Consider the following 16,950-nt stretch of genomic DNA (forward strand, 5'->3'; position numbering starts at 1 on the left):
AGCAGTTTTAGTCATAAAAACTGTTTGTTTCAATGCACTCTAATAATGGGCTACCCTACAGCACATGCTTTGTTCTTGGAGCCGTGAAGAATCTGTAGTCGACAATTTCAATGTTTTATTTTTGTAGTTGAAGAAGAAATGTTTGTGGTTAGTGTTGGTTTTCTCACAACATCGTCCTCTTGTAATTACTGTTGCCTCCTCAACATAGGGAGCTGTTAGGATCGTATTTTAGGGAGTATTTGCGAAAACTTCTTATATAAAAGTGATTTTTATAGAAAAAATTAAAAGTTGCAATAGAATTACAAGTGGTTAGTGTATGTAGAAAAAGTAAAAAGCGGATAAAAGTTAAATTCGATAGTGTTTGGGAAAAATTAACTTTTAAAATAAATTTAATTAATTAAAGATTATTTTATCCTAATTTGTTAAAAAAATATTATTTTTTACTATACTTGTATTTGTTGTTGGCTAATAATAATTATTTTTTTTATAAAAAATAATAAATTTTATTTCGATCAGTATATTTCATATTTAATTTTTTGGTATATTAAAAAGTAAAATTTAATTTAATAATGCTCTAATTAAACAATATAATTGTTTTCCTACAATAATTACACTTGAATGAACGCAGAAAAAGGAAAAAAGAAAAAGATTATTTTATTGATCACTCGTGGTCATTTAGTTTATATTTTTTTAATGAAAAATGAATAATATAATTAGATAACATAGCAAATAAAATATAAAATTATATAATGATTAATATGTGAAAACCTAGATTTGATTTTTGTAAAATTATCGAGTTATTTAGAATTTTAATATCAACTTAAATATAAAGTTTTTGATATGAAATTTTCAAAATAAATTATAAACGATGAAGTTCAATTAACATTATTATAATAAGAATAAAGTGGTAAAAAATAAAATTAAATTTATTCTAAAAAAGATGAAAATGGCTAGAACCACCTTGGAGGCCTAGAGGACAAGTAAAATTTCATGTTCAATTGAATGATGACAAGGGTAAAATAATATATCATATTATCAATTATCAATTATATCACTTTTTCTATTTATATTTTAGAATTTATTAAATTAATTCTAAATGTAAATGGTCAATCTAATTGATATTTTAATATATATTTTATTGTCGAATCAATGACTGACAAGTGTCAAAAAGAAATATTTCGATCAATCAAATCATGTTTTGCAGTCAAAGATTCTAGCCAATTGGATGGCGCCACATGGAGCTACTGTATGTGCGTTTCAATCAAGTCAAAATAAATATTTGTGATATTCATCTCTTAAGAAGTATAAATATCAAAGAGATAATTTCAAGTTGATCAGTCATATTATTTCAAATATATGATGTATTTATATCTTTAAATTAAATTGTAAAGCTATAATACAAAATGTATTCAAGTGCGTTATAACACTACCTCTTTGACACCTATATAAAGGGGTCCATGAAGCTCATTCAAATACACACAGAGATAAAAAATGAAGACTCAAGCAAGTGAAAGAGGCTAAATAATTCTCTGTATGCAGTTCATCGAGTTCAAGAATATTCAAAGGCGTTCAAGACAGAGATCAAGTTGTTCAACAAAGGTTCACAACAAGTTTAGCGTTTAATTCGAAATTACAGACGCTCAACTATCGAATGAACATGATAAATATTCAAATATATTATTGGGAAGATTCAAGTGGCAAATTCACTTCCAAATCCTTAAATACAAAGTCAAGACTATAGTGTTTAATTCGAGATTATTAGCATAAGCCCTCAAATTAATGTTATAGAAATTCAAACCAAATAAAAGGGAGATCTACAAGAAAATTTTATTTTTGAATTTGTCAAATACATTCTTGAAGAGAAGAATAAGAAGATTAGATAGAGATTGTGCCCACTTTTACCTTCAAATATATATTTTTATTTGTGATAATTTTCCTGTATTTTGGTTTTCAGACAAAACAAGATTAGAGCTATAAGCGCTTTTTTAATAGTTTCAAAAGGAAAACCTGACATTCTAAATACTTCAGAAGTACTTTTTTAGAGTCGGGAACTAAAAAGCGCTTCTGTAAAGCTCGCGCAAACACTCCTTTAATTTTTGGCTTAAAAAAATATTTTTAAAATATTTGGGATATTAGTTTTTACTTTTGAAACTGCTTAAAGAAGCATTTGTAAGCTAAAAGCTTGACGTCTTTTAAAGGATGCATTTAGCTTTTCTGGCTTTTCTCATAAATAAACAATTTCTACTTGGGACTACTTTAACTTTATTACAATCGAATTGACCATTTTTAATTTATTTCAAAATTTGTACATTAAATGTTAATATTAGAGTTTTATTATTTGAATAATTTAACACTAAAAAAATTTGTATTTTTACATATTTAATAACTAAAACTTATTATGTTTTTATTTGATATTATTCTAAAATCATAGAACAATGTAATTTAAATTGATATAATTAATTAATAAAAAAAATTATAGGCAATGATGCAAGTTTATTTGCCGTGTAAGAATGAACAATTATATTGCTCAGTAAGATTATTATTGAATTAAATATAAAAAATTTTCTATTATTTGTGATATTTTAATAATATAGATAACAAGTATTTGTAAAAAATTAAATATGAAAATACTACTTGAAATAGAATTTATTATTTTTTGAAGAAAAATAATTATTATTAACAAAAGACAAGTACGGATATCAAACAAATAAGGTATTTTTTTCTATATAGTAAGAGGACAAAAGGTCTTTAATTGATTAAGTTTATTTTAAAAGTATTTCATCTATTCAAAGAGGATAAATGCTGAAAATGCATCAAAAAGTTATTCCATTTGTATGTCCAGCGCGTGTAAACATCTCTCTATCTTTTTTGACGAAAAGGATCGTTTTTTTTTTTTTGCAGGGTTTATAATTGCACGAAATCTTTTTGATTATTTAATTAATACAAAAAAATATTTAACAATTTTTTTATAACAGAAGGGGTAGTATGCAATTTTCCCTTTAGTTTATAATTCTTGATTGAATGTGAATACTATAATTTTTTAATGTGTTAATGGGACTACAAGTCCACAACATACCCCAAAATCGGTTAGAAAGAAAACACTTTTTTGTGACTGATTACTTTAGTTTGTCAAATTGTAACAATAATGGGTTCAATTTGGTAGTCTTATTTATTTTTAGCCCCATCTAAATCTGCAAAATTACAGTTTTTCACAATAACTTTTGAAATCACATTTGTACTATTTTCCGAGAATTCTCTATTTATAACTGTACCCTTTCATTAGAGTCAAGACGAAAAATATTAAGTTCAACCAAAAAACAAAAAAAAAATACATAAGCTTCTAATTTTACATTTCATTCAACATTCCGTATAAATTATTAATAATATAACTATTTTTTTTTATTTATCAATGGTTATTTTTTATCCAATAGCAATATAATTTGGGAACTGTATTTTATTACAGTTATACTCTTTTGACTTTATAAATATGATATATACCCCTGTACAAGTATAAAATATAATATAAAGGTATATAAATTATACGGAATGCTGAATGAGGGTAAAACCAAACGTTTATGTGATTTTTTTTTATGTCATCATTTTTCATTCAAACTTTAACGAAAAAGATGCAGTTAGGAGAATTCTTGATGAGGGTGCAAGTATAAATTCAAAAGTTTTAGGGGCAAAGTGTAAATTTATATTTTTAAAAGGACATAAATATAATTAACTCAAAGAATATAATTATATTAGAGAGATGACTTATGCTGCTGCTCTTGTTTGACTTGCACAAACCATACAACATATTTTCATCTCTCGTGTCTGATCATATTTGTAGTCTCTCTCTCTCTCTCTCAGAGTTCTGTAAAATTAAGATGGCTTATGCTGCACTTGTTTCACTTACACAAACACTATCTCAGATCATGAAACACCATCAATATGGTTTTTTTCTTGATGAAAAGCAACGCCTTAAATCTCTCCATACGCACCTGGAGTTCTTGCAAGCATTTCTTGAAGATTTTCCTGAGAAAGCAAACGATTTAGAAGGTCGAATCAGGGATGCAGTAAGTCAAGCCGAAGATATTATTGAGTACCTACTGTTTGAACAAATTCGCAGCTTGAATTCAAGTGGTTCATCCCGTCAAAGTGGCAGGTCAAACGCCCGTAGGCTTCATCACCTCACTTTCCGAAAGCGGTGTGAGAGGCTGCCGAGAGTAACTGGGGATATTGAATCAATTGTTAAAGAGGTAAGTGGAATGAAGAATAGTCTCGGAATCCCAGACCTGCAATCCAGTGATTCTTCTCCTCCCACTTCATCATCAGTGCTTGTGCAGACCAGAAGAGATAACACAAAAAAAGATGCCATGGTTGGACTGGAAGAGGACGTTTTAGCAATGAAGAGTCGGCTTTGTGGAGAATCATGCAAACTCGAATTCATACCAATCTATGGCATGGGGGGAATTGGTAAGACAACTCTCGCTAGAAGTGCTTATGACGATGCATTGATTATAGAACACTTTCATATCCGTGCTTGGGTGACAGTGTCACAAGATTATAGCATACAAGAAATGCTTTTCACTCTTGTAGATTCCATAAAAGCATTTAGTGAGAAATTTGATGAAGAAAAACATAGCTATGAACAAATGGCAGAACATGTGTACAAGAATTTGAAGGGTCGGAGGTATCTTGTTGTATTGGATGATATGTGGAGTACAAAGGCTTGGGATGATGTGAGAAGGATATTTCCTGATGACAATAATGGCAGTCGGATCATGATAACTACAAGACTGCAAGATGTGGCTGCTTATGCTGACTCTTCTTGCCCTCTTCATGAGATGCGTTTCATGGATGCGGATCAAAGTTGGATTTTGCTTCACGACAAAGTGTTTAATGAACAACATTGTCCCCCTGAGTTGGAGAACATTGGAAAGATGATTGCAAGAAGCTGCAAAGGACTCCCACTTGCAATTGTTGTAATTGCAGGAATTCTGTCAACTGTCAATCAGACTCAGGCTTCATGGGAAGATATAGCAAAGAAAGTGAATTTAGCCGTCGCTGAAAATAACGAGCAATTTGCAAAGATATTAGCTTTAAGTTACTTCCATTTGCCTCATCATTTGAGGCCATGTTTCCTATACATGGGAGGGTTTCCTGAGGACTATGAGATCCATGTCTCAAAACTTGTCAAGTTATGGGTGGCTGAAGGCTTTATGAAACCAGGTGTATCTAAAAGCTTTGAGGAGGGAGCACAAGAATGTCTGGAGGATCTTGTCAAGAGAAGTCTTGTTTTGGTCGCTAGGAGGAAGTCTAATGGCAAAATCAAAAGTTGCAGCGTCCATGATTTGGTACGAGACTTGTGCATAAGACAAGCTCGGGAAGAGAAGTTTCTTCTGTTTGCTATGGATAGGTATGTCGACAGATATCTTCCAAAAGGCATAAAAGATCAGCGTCGCCTAAGTATTGCTCGTTCTACTCTGACACTCTTTTCAAAAATTAATAGCCCTATCATCCGTACTGCTTTATACTTCGAGCATTGTCGAAGATTGTCGAGTTCTTTGCAAAGTTTTAGATTGCTGAGGGTATTGGATGTTGTGGTAGCAGCATTCAGTGAGTTTCCTGCTGAAGTACTTAAGTTATTTCATTTAAGGTATCTTGCTTTCACCTTCTTAGGCAACTTTCACATTCCCGCTTCCATATTAAAACTTCAGAACCTTCAGACGTTATTCATGTGCCCATATGCAAGTTTTCTTATACATCAAAGAAGTAGAGTACGATTTCCATTAGAAATATGGAGGATGGCACAATTAAGGCATCTTGTTCTCTCTATGTCAGATCCCTTTCCTAAACCTTCTGCTGGAACTTTTGTTCTGAAAAACCTGCAAACACTTGCTATAGTGAGGAATTTCAAATGTACCAAAGAGATTGTGCAAATGATTCCGAACCTAAAAAAATTGGGAATCCTTTATGGAGTATATGGAATAAAATGGCGAGAATATCACCTCCACAACCTTGTCGACCTGCATCAACTTGAAAATTTGAAAGTCTGGGTAGAGGACATCAGTAGGGAACCTTTTCCTTTGTGGGAAAAGCTTGCTTTTCCCGTGATGCTTAAAAAGTTAACCTTGAGTGGTTGCTTATTTTGCTGGGAAGATATGACTACTGTTGGTTCGCTGCAAAATCTTGAAGTGATGAAACTGACAAGATGCTCCTTTGAGGGTTGCAAATGGGAAACAATTGAAGGGGAATTTCCTCGTCTGAAGTTTCTAAAAATAAGATGGACAAATCTTCAGCACTGGGTAACAGATAGCAGCCACTTTCCAAGCCTCGAGCACCTACAACTTTTTTCTTGCCAAAGACTAGGTGAGATTCCAGATGTTCTTGGAGAAATTCCGACACTTAAGATTATTGAGGTGAATAGGAGCGACAGGTCTCTTGTGAAGTCAGCCAAACAGATAAAAGAGGAACAACAAAGTTTTGGAAACGATTACCTTGAAGTTCGTATTGTGCGCGAGTAGTACATTGCATATGGAGCATTCATCAACGCACTTTCAAACCGGTTAGTGAAAGTTTAGAAGTTAGATCTCCTTAGGACCTCAAAAGTTAACTAATTCATGTTTCTTTATGTTGTTTTCCCTTGTAACTCTACGATTCCCGTTATTGTCTTGATCTTTAGCAATTACTCTGATCCATTTTCACTTCACTTGCCTGCATATCTGTTGTGATGATGAAGCCTATAATCTTTCACAGATGCATGAATTATACAGTGGCCAACGTATTGAGATACATTTTGAACAAAATATTTCATGGTATCTTTGGTGATACTACTGTAAAAACCATTCGACTGGACTCATGTATCGGACTTGTAATCTTGTATGTAATGCCGGGATCGCTTAAATTCTTTGTAAAGTTAAACACTCAGGCATAACGTGAGTTGCTACAGCAGCTTAGTAGATGGTCATCTTTTTCATCTGCTAACTAAGATTACATGGTGAATATGAGGGCTTTTATCTATTACCATTTTTCCTTGAGAAACCATTTTTGGTAACATCAAATTGGCGCCGTCTTTGGAAACTCAATCGAGGAATGGTGAAGAGACAAATGCAATGATCGTTAACAGATGAATAGAGAAAATAAGAACGTTACTTGGGTCTAAGAAAACAAAAAACAAAGCCCCTTCCTAGGCAAGATTCTCAACTCTATTATACTATAAGAAGAAGAAGGTAAAAGAAAACTTCACCAATTAGCTGAACCAATGTTTGTTGAATGATGAATAAACAAGAATCTTATCTAAACTCTTATGATCTGAGTCGTTTGGAATGTTGATGAGCTCTTCTCATCGTGACTCCAAACTACATATGCGGATCTTGATAAAAACTGCTTACGGGCAAGATAAATTACATTGGAGTTAAGTTTTGGACGGAATCCTCTTTTTGGTTCTCAAATTGAAAAAAAAAAACTACATATGGGACTAAATGTGCAAATTAGCCTGAGTATGGGAAAACATGTCCACTTATAGGACCAAAAATGTAATTTTACCCTTTTTTTTATAATAAAGAATTAATTAAGCGGATAGAGTTATATTATTAGTCAATGCTCTGTCAAGTAATCAAATACTAATATTAATATATAAATATATTGAATTTAATATCCTGAATAAGTTATTTATAAATAATAATGAATTGGCAGTGCAACTAATCCCGTTAACTCCCAACTTATAATAATATCATTCCTAAAGATAATTGTGTAAAATAATTTATTTATTAACCCATACTAATCATTTTCTATATTTATTATTTATTTTCGTTGGTTACTTTTCACATTATTTATATTTATCCTTTTATTACTTTTTAAATGGTACTTATTTATTCATATTAATTTTTTCTATATCATTACTTTTAAAATGGTACATCTACTGGATCAAAATTTCCTATGATTTAACACAAAATGATTAGAAAAAATCATGAAAATTAAAAGGATTTAATCCATCAAGAAATTACTTAATATAAATATAAATATAAATAATAATTACTTAGATCACTGCCATATTGAAATAGGTTGGATAACAGAAACTGATTAAATAAATTTTCATGTAAAATAAATATTTTGAAGAGTAAAATAGATTAGAAAACAAATGAAAATCAATTCAATCACTGTAAAAAAAAAAAAACCTTTTTTGTAGTACTAAATTGTTAAAAACTACCATAATGAAAGGATTAAAGGTAATTTTAGTCCCCTAATTTCAGGCAATTCTCATTTTAGTCCCCTAACGTACTAGGGTTCCATTTTAGTTCTATATAACTTTTTAAGCTAATAAAAACGAAATTACTTATTTAAAAAGTCACGTGAAGGCCATGTGACTTTCCTCTATAATATTAAAACAAAAATTTTAAAGAGTAAAACAGGTTCGAAAACAAACGAGAATCAATTAAACACTTATCCCTATAACTGCTGAACGTAAAGAGAATTACAGTGTTATAATTGGAAAAAACAATACAAAAATTACTAGTTAACTTTTAGGCCGATACCTAACCTTAGATGAGGAGGTTGAGGACGCATGAATAAATGTTGTGTCTGCATGCAATGTACTGCTACTTCAAAATCCGAACTCGAAGGCATTCATTTCCAGAATCTTCTTGTTCCTGTTTTATACGTTTGGCCGAGTTCCCAAGAAACTCGTCCCAACTTTTTACCTCAATCAGCTCAAGTGTTGGGATTTCTCCTATAACATTTGGAATCTCGTATAGTTCTGGACAATGATAAAGTAGTAAGCGCTCAAGGGTTGGGAAGTGACTGCTATCTGTTACCCAATGCTTCAAATTTGTGCTTTCGATTTTCAGAAACTTCAGTTGAGCAAATTCTCCTTCGGTTGTTTCCCATTTGCCACCCCTAAAAGAGCACCTTCTCAGTTTCAGCACATGAAGATTTGGCAATGAACCTATAGTCGCCATGTCTTGCTGGCTAAGCATAAACCCACCTAAGGTTAACTTTTTCAGCATCCTAGGAAAAGCAAGTTTTTCCCACAAAGGAACACGACTTTCTGGAATCCACGTAGGAGAATGACTTTCCCAACTACTGATCGGCATAGAGATTTTCAGTTTTTCAAGTTGATGCAGGTGGACGAGATTGTGGAGACCATAGAATTCCCAGTTTAGTACTCTATCTTTCCCATAAATGAGGCCCAATTTTTTTAGACTGGGAAATATTTGCCCAATCCTTTCGGAACATCTAAAATTTAGTAACAGAGCAAGTGTTTGCAGATTTTCAAGAGCAAAAGATCTGGGACAAGGACTAGGTAAGGGGTCTAACATGAAGAAGACAAGATGTCTTAATTGTGCCATCCTCCAAATTTCAGCTTGAAAACATATTGCAGAATAGAAAGCATTGTCCCCCCCATATGGATAAATGAATAAAGTTTGAAGATTCTCAAGTTTTGATATGGAAGCAGGAATACAGAGGTCATCATACCCGCGGGTGAAAGCAAGGTACCTTAAATGAAACAGCTCAAGTACTTCGGCTGGGAACTTCATGACTGTTACCTTCTGAGCATCCAATACCCGCAGCAATCTAAAACCTTTTAAACTACTTGGAAACAATCGACAATGCTGAAAGTATAAAGCAGTGCGGATGGTAGGGGTAAAGATATTTTGAAAAAGAAGCATAGTAGAACGAGGAATACTTAGGCGATGCTGATCTTTTATGGGTTTTGGAAGAATTCTGTCGACATACCTATCCAGAGCATATAGAACAAACTTCTCTTCCCGAGCTTTTCTTATACACAAGTCTCGTACCAGATCATGGACACTGCAACTTTTGATTTTGCCATTAGACTTCCTCCTATTGACCAACACAAGACTTCTCTTGACAAGATCCTCCAAATATTCTTCTGCTCCCTCCTCAAAGCTTTTAGATACACTTGGTTTCATAAAGCCTTCAGCCATCCATAACTGGACAAGTTTTGAGACATGGATCTCATAATCCTCAGGAAAACATCCCATGTATAGGAAACACGGCCTCAAATGATGAGGCAAGTGGGTGTAACTTAAAGACAATATCCTGCCAAACTGCTCATCTTTTGCAGAGACAGCTAAATTTACTTTCTTTGCTATATCCTCCCAAGAAGCTTGAGTCTGACTGACTGTTTTCAGAATTCCTGCAATTACAACAATTGCAAGCGGGAGACCTTTGCAGCTTCTTGCAATCATCATCCCGGTGCTCTCCAACTCAGCAGGACAATGTTGTTCATTAAACACTTTCTGCCGAAGCAAAATCCAGCTTTGATCCACATCCATGAAACGCATCTCATGAAGAGGGCTAGAAGAGTCGGCATAAGCAGCCACATCTTGTAGCCTTGTAGTGATTATGATCCGACTGCCGTTACTGTCATCAGGTAATATCCTTCTCACATCATCCCAAGCCTTTGTACTCCACATATCATCCAATACCACGAGATACCTCCTACCCTTGAAGCTTTTGTACACTTGTTCCGACATTTGTTCGTAGCTATGTTTTTCTCCATCAAACTTCTCATTGAATGGTTTGATGGAATCTACAAGAGCAAAAAGCATTTGTTGGACGCTATAATCTTGTGATACTGTCAACCAAGCACGGATATCAAAGTGTTCTACAATCAATGAATCGCCATAAGCATTTCTAGCGAGAGTTGTCTTGCCAATGCCGCCCATGCCATAGATCGGTATGAATTCGAGTTTGGACGACCCTCCATAAAGCCGAGTCTTTGTTGCTAAAAGGTCCTCTTCAAATCCAACCATGGCATCTATTTTTTGGTCATATTTTTTGGTGGGCACAAGCGCTGTTGATGAAGTAGTAGGTGGAGAAGAATGAGTGAGTACTTGCGGATCTTGGACAGCTCCGAGGCTATTCTTGATCCCCATCACCTCTTCCACAATGGATCCAACAACCTCAGCTGCTTTTGGTAGCTGCTGACACATCTTTTGAAGCCTACGGGAAATTGAGTTGGCAGTTCGATGGGGCGAAGGATGAACAGTACGAGGACGTCCACCGCCACCTCCAGTTGAACTCCAGCTGCGAATTTCTTCAGACAGTAGGTGCTCAATGATATCTTCAGCTTCAGTTGCTGCATCCCTGATTCGACCTTCCAAATGGATGGCTTTATCAGGAAAATCTTCAAGAAATGCTCGCAAGAACTTGAGGTGTTGATGGAGAGATCTAAGTCGTCGTTTCTGATCAAGAAAAACGGCATACTGATGATGGTTCAGGATCAGAGATAATGTTTCTGAAACAGAAGCAACAGCAGCATAGGCCATGATCTTAATCCAGTGATCAATTAGCTAATAGCAACAAGAGATGGATGATGCCAAAGAGGGAGAGAGTCTTGGGATTATAAGTAGAAGATGTTGACTTTGATTAATAAGTCATTTTTAAATAATAATGAATTGGCAGAGCAGATGCAATGCAACTAATGCATGTGCTGCGTTGATTATTATTTGATTTAATTCCATCTATACTCCTCGTTTTTCAATAAAATTTATTCAAATTTTATTAATTAATATTATTTTAATACCCCGAATAATTGAATCGATACTTAAGTTTTGTTATTAATATCACTTTATTAATCAATTGATATTTTTTATTATTTTGTTAGGTAAATTTTACTCTTAGATTTTACATGTATGTACATAAAATAAATAAATAAATTGAAAGTGGCAGTGAGAGAGAGAATTACAGATGAGGATTGGAGGAGATCTGAGCCGATAATTAACAATAAACCCTCGACTCACTTGAGATTCTGGAGCAACTATGCACGCAGAATGCTCTCTGTGTGAAATTTATTGCAGAGGTTTCCTTCTCCTCGACAAGTGATGGAGGAGGAGAGGAGAGGATGAAGACGAGAGGAAGAGTTCTAACTTATTACACGCATTTACATACGGTTGATAGATTTTAACAAAGACTAATTTAGCATACATTAATTCACTTTTTTGGTACTCTATCCCTTCTTCTCGTGCAATTAGGGTCGGATACTACAGGTCTCACCCGATTCCATTAGGATCGGAACAAATTAATACATCAAAAGAAAAAAATCATGCTAGGAAGAAAATTAAAGAAGGTTGCCTCAAAACTTAGACCAAACAACTCCAAAACAAGCTGTGCAATATTCCTCAAGCATGCAATGGCAATGTTATTGCACCAGGTCCGCATGGACGAAGAGTACTGGAGAACGTTGCGAAACGAACAAAGTTTCCACACCGATGCCCACAAACTTCTTCGGCTTCTTCCCCATCTGTAAGATTGAAACTATAAACCTTTCCTTCAGTTGCAAATATCAGAAAACTCCCATTCAAAACTTCAAAACCTTCCACCCTTGGATGATCAATTTCAGATAGTGCCAACACCATGGCTTTTACTCGCATTTTGAAAACCCGCTTCCAGTAATATGAAGACCTTGTACGTATCAACACCCATACAGTGAAAACATTCTTCAACAATTTAACCAAACATATTGAGTTAAATTCAGAGTTGTTGGGATGATTACCCCACTTGAATATGCGTAGCATGGAGTCCCAAACTCCTTTCCTTGCACCCTTTGGTATTTTCAAGAATCTTGAATTGGAGTTCTTGATGTCATAAGCCACAATATAAGGCCAGAAGAACCTGCTCCGCTTTGCAAAATGGTTGAAGCAGTTGGAAACTATGTAAACCACTCTGTTCAGCTTGACCATATGCTCGAAAGTCATCTTTCTTTAGCCAAGATCGACCCTCCCTCCATCCCTCCAAGTTCTTTCTTCTGGAGAGTAAATCTTGGAATGGAATTCCTCATCCCACTCGTTAGGTTTAATTAGTGTCAGCAACAAGAAATCGTCTCCGCTGTTTTCGTCTTTTTCACACACGAAAACGATGTTTAAAAGACGAAGAGTTGATCCCTCATCTGGGAAGGGGATAGGCAAATAGCTTCAAGTTGTCGGATTGAAAAGAAACAACGGGTTTTCATCATCACGGATGTTTCTGCAGAAAACCAGGCTGTTGCTGGAAGCAATGATACTGGCTTGGTTTGCCAAGAAATCCAAGGATTCAGGAGGCAGGTTGCTGCTGGAATTCTTGGAGGATAATGCGTGGAACTCCAGTTTGCCTTTCCAGTACCTCTGGAAGATTTGAGGATAGATAAAGAAATCCCCGTCCGAGACCAACTGCATGTTTTTGAACTGTTTTCTGATGAACAAATCATCAGACAACAGTTCCTTAGATGATTTGCAAACTGACGATAATCTATACAAGCTTTTCGCTGGCAGCCATGAAAATATGTCAAAGAGTTCTCCATTGAACGCCATGGTTGATCGAGCTTAACAACTAATATATGTAGAAAAACTAAATAATGTGTGTTGAAAGGGGTTATAAATACCTATTTTATACTAGGATAAGACACTGATGATTTTCCTATATATACAAATGTAATTGATATATATTTTAAGTGTAATATTTTTTTCAAGGGTTAATTATATTTAAATTCCCTTTAAAAATATAAAATTGTGCTTTTTCCCTTAAAAATTTCAAAGTGACACTTTCCTTCGAAAATTCATTATTTACAACTAATTCTGTTTCATTAGAGTTTGGACGAAACATACTGACATTAGCCAAAAGAATTATTTAAATTTCTAGTATTACCCTTCATTGAAACAAAAAATTTTGGAGAGGGTGTAAGTGTAATTTTTTTAAAATTTTTTAAAGAAAAGTGTAATTTCGTATTTTTAGATGGGTTTAAGTATAAATAACTCTTTTTAATACAATTACAGTTTTTGCCAACATCAAAGTATTAATGTTCAGGAAAATAATATTTGTCATCAAATTGTAAAAGAAATTCAAACTTTATATTTATACAACTGAATTATCAAAAACAATAATTCCCGTTTCCCGAACCTTAAATATTTTCGTAAATAATCAACTTATCATATGAAATTTGAAAAAATACAAATTCGGTCCTTCATTATTGCTTAATTTAATTTTGGTCCTAAACCATTATCATATGTTAACTATTAATTTACAAACTTTTAGAAATGTCATCCAATTTAAGGTTGTCAGACACATACTCTAACTTCGACGCTCAATTGAATGTGTGTTTGGATAAGGTGGTGTTTGTATCAGTTGAAAATTTTTTCTATTTATATGTTACTCGTAACCTTATTTCAGTTCGAGATAAAATGACAGTAAAAGTAATTAAAAATGCTAAAATTGACATTTGCCAAATTACAGGATAAAAATTAAAATTTTCTTTATTTATAATTACTAGTACAACCCCCATGTAGTGGTAAAATATTTTACTAGTTATTCCCATCAAGGGGTCATTCTTGTCTTTTTACACTAGCTAGGACAAGAAATTTTCCGCAGTTTGATTAAAAATTAATTTCTTCCAGGGCATTTCCATCCTATTTTGCAACCCTTTGTTCACGTTCACGCAGCGACAGAGCTACTGAGAAATTGAGCAGAGGCAGCAGCCACAGATCAGCCCGCAAGAAACAAAATCAAACCCACAAACTCAGTCAGAAATGGCTTCGAAGGTGTCTCTGAAGGCGGGGAAAGGGAAGGTAGTGAAAAAGTCGGCGGCAGCAGACGAGGAGGAGGGGTCCATGGTGGTGGCGGCGAAGTTCGTCAAGGAGTGGAGCACTTGGACTATGAAGAAGGCTAAAGTCATCACTCACTATGGTTTCATCCCGATGGTCATCATCATCGGCATGAACTCCGAACCTAAGCCGTCTCTCTCTCAACTCCTCAGCCCCGTCTAAAACCATTTATCTGTTGATGTTGAATTCCCTTGTTTTGTTGTGTCTATCACTTGACATTGCGGTCTGAGATTTTAATATAGTGTATGGGATTTATGCGAGTATTTTCGTTCTTCTGATATAGTGCTAGGGATTTACGCGGAGTTTTTTCAAATGCTGGTTATATAATATGGCTTAATGAAAGGGATTTATTTTGGCTGTTGATTTTGATTTGGTGTCATATAACACACTGTTGCTTTGGGGCATCAATGTTTAGTACTTTTTCTTAGGACTCCTGAATTAAACTTTGATCCCTCAACTTTTCTGTTGGCGGTACTGATTGTTGATAGTTGAATTTTGATTGCTCGGATATTTGTTTGATTTTTGTGTGTAAGGTGTTTGCATTTTCTGAAACGCTCTGGTTTGTTGGTGAGTTGTGCTTGAAGTTTGAGCCCATAGCAATGTTGTGGCTTTTCATTAGCTTATATTTGAGATTTCTCTGTTAAATTCGTGCCTAGTGTCTGCAAAGTAGGTTTATCACAAATGATTATCTTGCTGCGCCCTTTCAGCGTGAAGATAGTATATGTGTAATACGAATATGATGCATTGCCTGTATTTGTTTTTCCTTACTTGAATATTTTCCCTAGGAAGTATTTCGAGAATCTTGTGATCATATTGGTCTGTGGAATAAATCTGAAGGTATGTGATTTCGGGGAAACATGTTTTGCTGCAAATAGATCGATGTCTCACTTGCAGTTCCACAGGAGGTTGGAGATTGATGGCCTTCGCTTTGTTTACACGCATCATATATGAAAATATGTGATCACATTTTACTCGCACAGCATAGCTGGTTTAATGTCACTGTTAGATTGAAAAATAATGAGTTTCATGTATTTAGAGTCATATCTCGATTTTCTAGAGAGAAAATATGTTTTTCTTTTTGGTTATCTAGCTGTCTGTGGATTGCTATGACGAATCTCATTGCACGATAAGATCTAATGTGTCCTTCACAGAATTATTGACTGTTTAATTTGCTTATTTCTTCACCTTCTTCTTTTACCTTTTCCTGCATACCCCTTTTTCTGTCACTTAAGCAATGATAACTTGTTTGCAATCGAAATAATTGATGGTTTTTTGAGCTGCTGTAGTGCTGTAATATCACTGATAATTGTAATGATGCAATGATGCTGGTGCAAGCATCTATATACAATAAGAATATTTGATATGCTGAAACAATTGATTCTTCCTAGCAGTCTTTACTCCGTAGGTGACATGTCAGCTTACTCTTTGTATTTCTGCTCCCGGTTTTCTAACATGGGAATTAGCTCTGTTCTGCTCTAGATTAGTCTTGAAGTTTTTTACTATTTCTTCAACCTCTTGCCATTTGATGGTCCGGCCTCTTCTGTGGCTGGAAGATTGCATGACTTGAGTTTGTAGTTTAGTTCATGCCTTCGATCACTCCATGTCTGCATAATAAGAAAAGATGGTTAGAGAAGATAACACCACCATAGATACTAAAGAATAGATTTGATTCTACTTCATTTCTATAAATCAGGAGTTGTACAGAGTTCTTGGACTCCCAGAGCCAGTTTGTGCACTTCCTCAGGAAGCAAGAATTTGAGAGTTTTTGAATGTGGTGTCGAAGTCGTGAATAATTTTTTATTTTTTTTTTCTTTTTTACACTCAAGCACCCAACACATGTATACGGTCAAGATTTGAATGCATGACCTCCAATAACGAAGTCATGTGTTTGAACTATTGGGTTGTACCCTTGGCAGGCAAAATGTTGATGCAATAGCATACATGTTATTGCTTCACCATACAATAAGTTTATAGCTCACTCTGTATCCCAATTTGACCATTTCCTATGACACCAACTTTTTGATTGTTGATTTCTGTTCCCACGATTAGGAATTTTCAACTTATTTTATTTCATACTCGTGTGTTGCGGACATTTTCTTGAACACTAGCGTTGTTTATTAGATCATAATTAGGGAAAAGCAAATATTTAATATAATAATATAATTTAGAAAACAAATAGAAGGGGTAAATTTTAAACGATGAGTGGTGTGAGGCATAAGAAGAAAATATGAAATGACATGAGAGGGGAGAGAAGAAATAAGAACTATAATTAAGGGTAATTCAGTCATTTCTCATTTAGAAACATATCAAAGAAGTTATTTAAGGATATTGGTGCCTCTATAGTACTAGGATTAGAGGCATC

General features: G+C 34.3%; 2 protein-coding genes and 1 pseudogene across 2 annotated transcripts; 2 read left to right on the plus strand and 1 right to left on the minus strand.

The window, feature by feature from the left end:
- The first annotated feature begins 3,799 nt into the window (after positions 1-3,799).
- On the plus strand, positions 3,800-6,676 carry LOC105161218 (putative late blight resistance protein homolog R1A-3). The gene has a single exon (XM_011078836.3). The coding sequence runs from the start codon at positions 3,873-3,875 to the stop codon at positions 6,510-6,512; it is 2,640 nt and encodes an 879-aa protein (XP_011077138.2). The 5' UTR covers positions 3,800-3,872; the 3' UTR covers positions 6,513-6,676.
- Positions 6,677-8,418: 1,742 nt separating this feature from the next.
- Positions 8,419-11,402, minus strand: LOC105161189 (putative late blight resistance protein homolog R1B-14). Its single transcript, XM_011078802.3, has one exon. The coding sequence runs from the start codon at positions 11,280-11,282 to the stop codon at positions 8,586-8,588; it is 2,697 nt and encodes an 898-aa protein (XP_011077104.1). The 5' UTR covers positions 11,283-11,402; the 3' UTR covers positions 8,419-8,585.
- Positions 11,403-14,375: 2,973 nt separating this feature from the next.
- Positions 14,376-14,951, plus strand: LOC105161190 (mitochondrial import receptor subunit TOM7-1 pseudogene; annotated as a pseudogene).
- Positions 14,952-16,950: the final 1,999 nt, after the last annotated feature.

This window comes from Sesamum indicum, linkage group LG4 (genome assembly GCF_026168435.1).
Source record: "Sesamum indicum cultivar Baizhima isolate 11 linkage group LG4, ASM2616843v1, whole genome shotgun sequence".
Taxonomy (NCBI): domain Eukaryota; kingdom Viridiplantae; phylum Streptophyta; class Magnoliopsida; order Lamiales; family Pedaliaceae; genus Sesamum; species Sesamum indicum.

Bases quoted from the DNA above. Each gene is read 5' to 3' on its own strand.
- LOC105161189 (XM_011078802.3), bottom strand. From the start codon at position 11,282: ATGGCCTATGCTGCTGTTGCTTCTGTTTCAGAAACATTATCTCTGATC.
- LOC105161218 (XM_011078836.3), top strand. From the start codon at position 3,873: ATGGCTTATGCTGCACTTGTTTCACTTACACAAACACTATCTCAGATC.